The 2,287-nt window shown below is 37.9% G+C and overlaps 1 protein-coding gene across 1 annotated transcript in view; it reads right to left on the reverse strand.

Annotated features, from left to right (window-relative positions):
- Positions 1–1,623: 1,623 nt before the first annotated feature.
- LOC128250966 (zinc finger protein 22-like) overlaps positions 1,624–2,287 on the reverse strand; it is a 4,637-nt gene continuing 3,973 nt past the window's right edge. Inside the window, exon 4 of the mRNA XM_052977116.1 lies at positions 1,624–1,732. Within this exon, the coding sequence (XP_052833076.1) occupies positions 1,624–1,732 (109 nt within the window). The remainder of the gene's footprint in view (positions 1,733–2,287) is intronic.

Consider the following 2,287-nt stretch of genomic DNA (forward strand, 5'->3'; position numbering starts at 1 on the left):
GGCCACGCTCAAAATGGTGTACTTTACGTGCCACCTGCACAGGAGCCAGTTCGGCAGCAGTGGCAACGAACTCGCTCGAATGTCTTTATACGTGCCACCGGCACAAATGCCAGGAAGGCAACGCTGGGCACAGGTGCCTTCACAATTTCGCTTTCGCTTGCCCCAACAGGTCTTCACAAGCCGAGTTTAGTGCCCAATGAAGGAGACGACGTTGGCATGGGTGCCAGTCGTCGAATTTAGTTTGATTTCGATTTCAATTAAAATCTATCTGAAGTTACAACACAGTTGACCATCACATCTGCTGCAAGTTCTAACCATAACCAATTACAATTCCATTTTCAGAAAATAGATTCTTACGAAGTACAGCTGTGTCTGTTTGGTAGCCAAACTGAATGACCATTCATCACAATTTTTTGAAATCACTCACTCACTCTGGCAAGGATGGCACCACTTGTTTTACTGTATTGACATTGGGGCTTTGCTATAGAGTTTGGAGCTGCTGAGAGAAAGCTGACTTGACCTAGGACACAAGAGAGCAGTGCTTGCATTGAAGAACGATGTCACTGTTATAGCATTATGGTACATCAGATACAAAAGTGATTGGCATCATTCTGGTGGAGTAACAGTAAGTTGTACTGATTCAGAGAAATGTCTCCGAGTCTCAACCCACACCTGGAGAGGTAAGTCTATGTAGGAGAGATGGTTCATTTGTATGACAGAGGGTGCAATTTAGGCCCTTGGGTGGGTCAGGATCAATCAAGGCCTGCAAGTGGATAAAATAAGTTGTAACATGCATGGCCAGTATCATTTAGACATTAGTCATCATGATGGATATGGGAAACCTGCCAAGTGAGGACATTTTAAAGACAGAAAATCCTTTAACTGGATATAACTTTATTTAAAACTTTTCATGTAATTGTGAATTTTATAAATATCTATTATATTACTTTATTGACACTTCTTTAAATTAATCAATCATTTTTAGTAAAGAAATCTGAAAAAGAAATTTAAAAAAAAATTGCAGTGGAGGTGCTTACTTTGAAACTAATACCAAAAAAAAAAAAAAGTTCCAGTCTTCTGTTTTGATGACATTACTCTGCAGAAAATATTTTCAACTCTTATGCATAACTCATGTAAATATAACATCTACATATAAGTTTGGAATACTGAAACGAGCAGATGTGCCTCAAAAGGACACAGATTCGATTTTAGCCTTATCTACATAATATACGAATATATATATTTATATATACATGAAAATGTGTGTATAAATATATCTATGTGTTTGTGTATACATTTGTCTCCATATAAATGTACTGTTTTTAAATGAGAACCATCATATAATCAAGGTGGTTTGTCTCCAGTCTTGTGTGAGAAACATGTCTGGTTATGGGGAAATATTTCCTTGCTTGGAAACATGGGGGTTGGTGATGGAAAGGGCATCAACCTGTAGAAAATCTACTTCACACAAGCATGGAAAAGTGAGAAAGGACAATAACGTGTACGCACACACACACACACACATATCTTGAATTTGGTTTTCATGTATATTCACACCTATGTCAGGAATGTTGGTTAATGACTAAAAGTGCACAATTATGAATACAAGCAGTTGAAATGGGATTACTCCAAAGGATCTCTGGAGTAACAGTATTTGGCAGGGAGCAAGATTTGGACATCAAGGACTTGTCCAGGTGGAGATGCTCCTTCACCAAATTGAGGGATCACAGCTCTGGTACAATGAAGATTAGAATGTCACAAGAAAGACTTTTCAACCTGAGCCAAATGGCAGGAGACCAAGAAGATAATATCCATAGTCTGAGTTGGTCATGTTTGGAAATCTAGTCAGAAAGTTTAATGACACAACACCTATCCAGGGTAGAACAAAAGATGGATGGATCATGGTGGTATTATTATTATTGTTCAGTAGTTTTATTTTTATAATGTGCTTTCATTTCACTACCGAGCGCAGCTCTGTGTGCCTTGGGTATGTGCTGTGGTTTGCTGTGGGGTTCTTATGGTTACTGTATTGAAAGTGTTTTGCGTAGGATGTGTGCAGTGTCCAGTAGTGCAATTTTCTGTATGTTATATATATTTGTAAGTCCTGGTGTTTTTATTATGTATTTGTCGGAATATTTTTTTATTATACCTAAGGCGCCTACTATGATAGGAATTGTTTCTGTTTTTAGATTCCACATTCGCGTTACCTCTATTTCCAGGTCTTTGTATTTTGAAAGTTTCTCCATTTCTTTTAGGGAAACATTGTCATCTGCTGGTATTGATACAT

The sequence above is a fragment of the Octopus bimaculoides genome, chromosome 27 (genome assembly GCF_001194135.2).
Source record: "Octopus bimaculoides isolate UCB-OBI-ISO-001 chromosome 27, ASM119413v2, whole genome shotgun sequence".
NCBI lineage: Eukaryota > Metazoa > Mollusca > Cephalopoda > Octopoda > Octopodidae > Octopus > Octopus bimaculoides.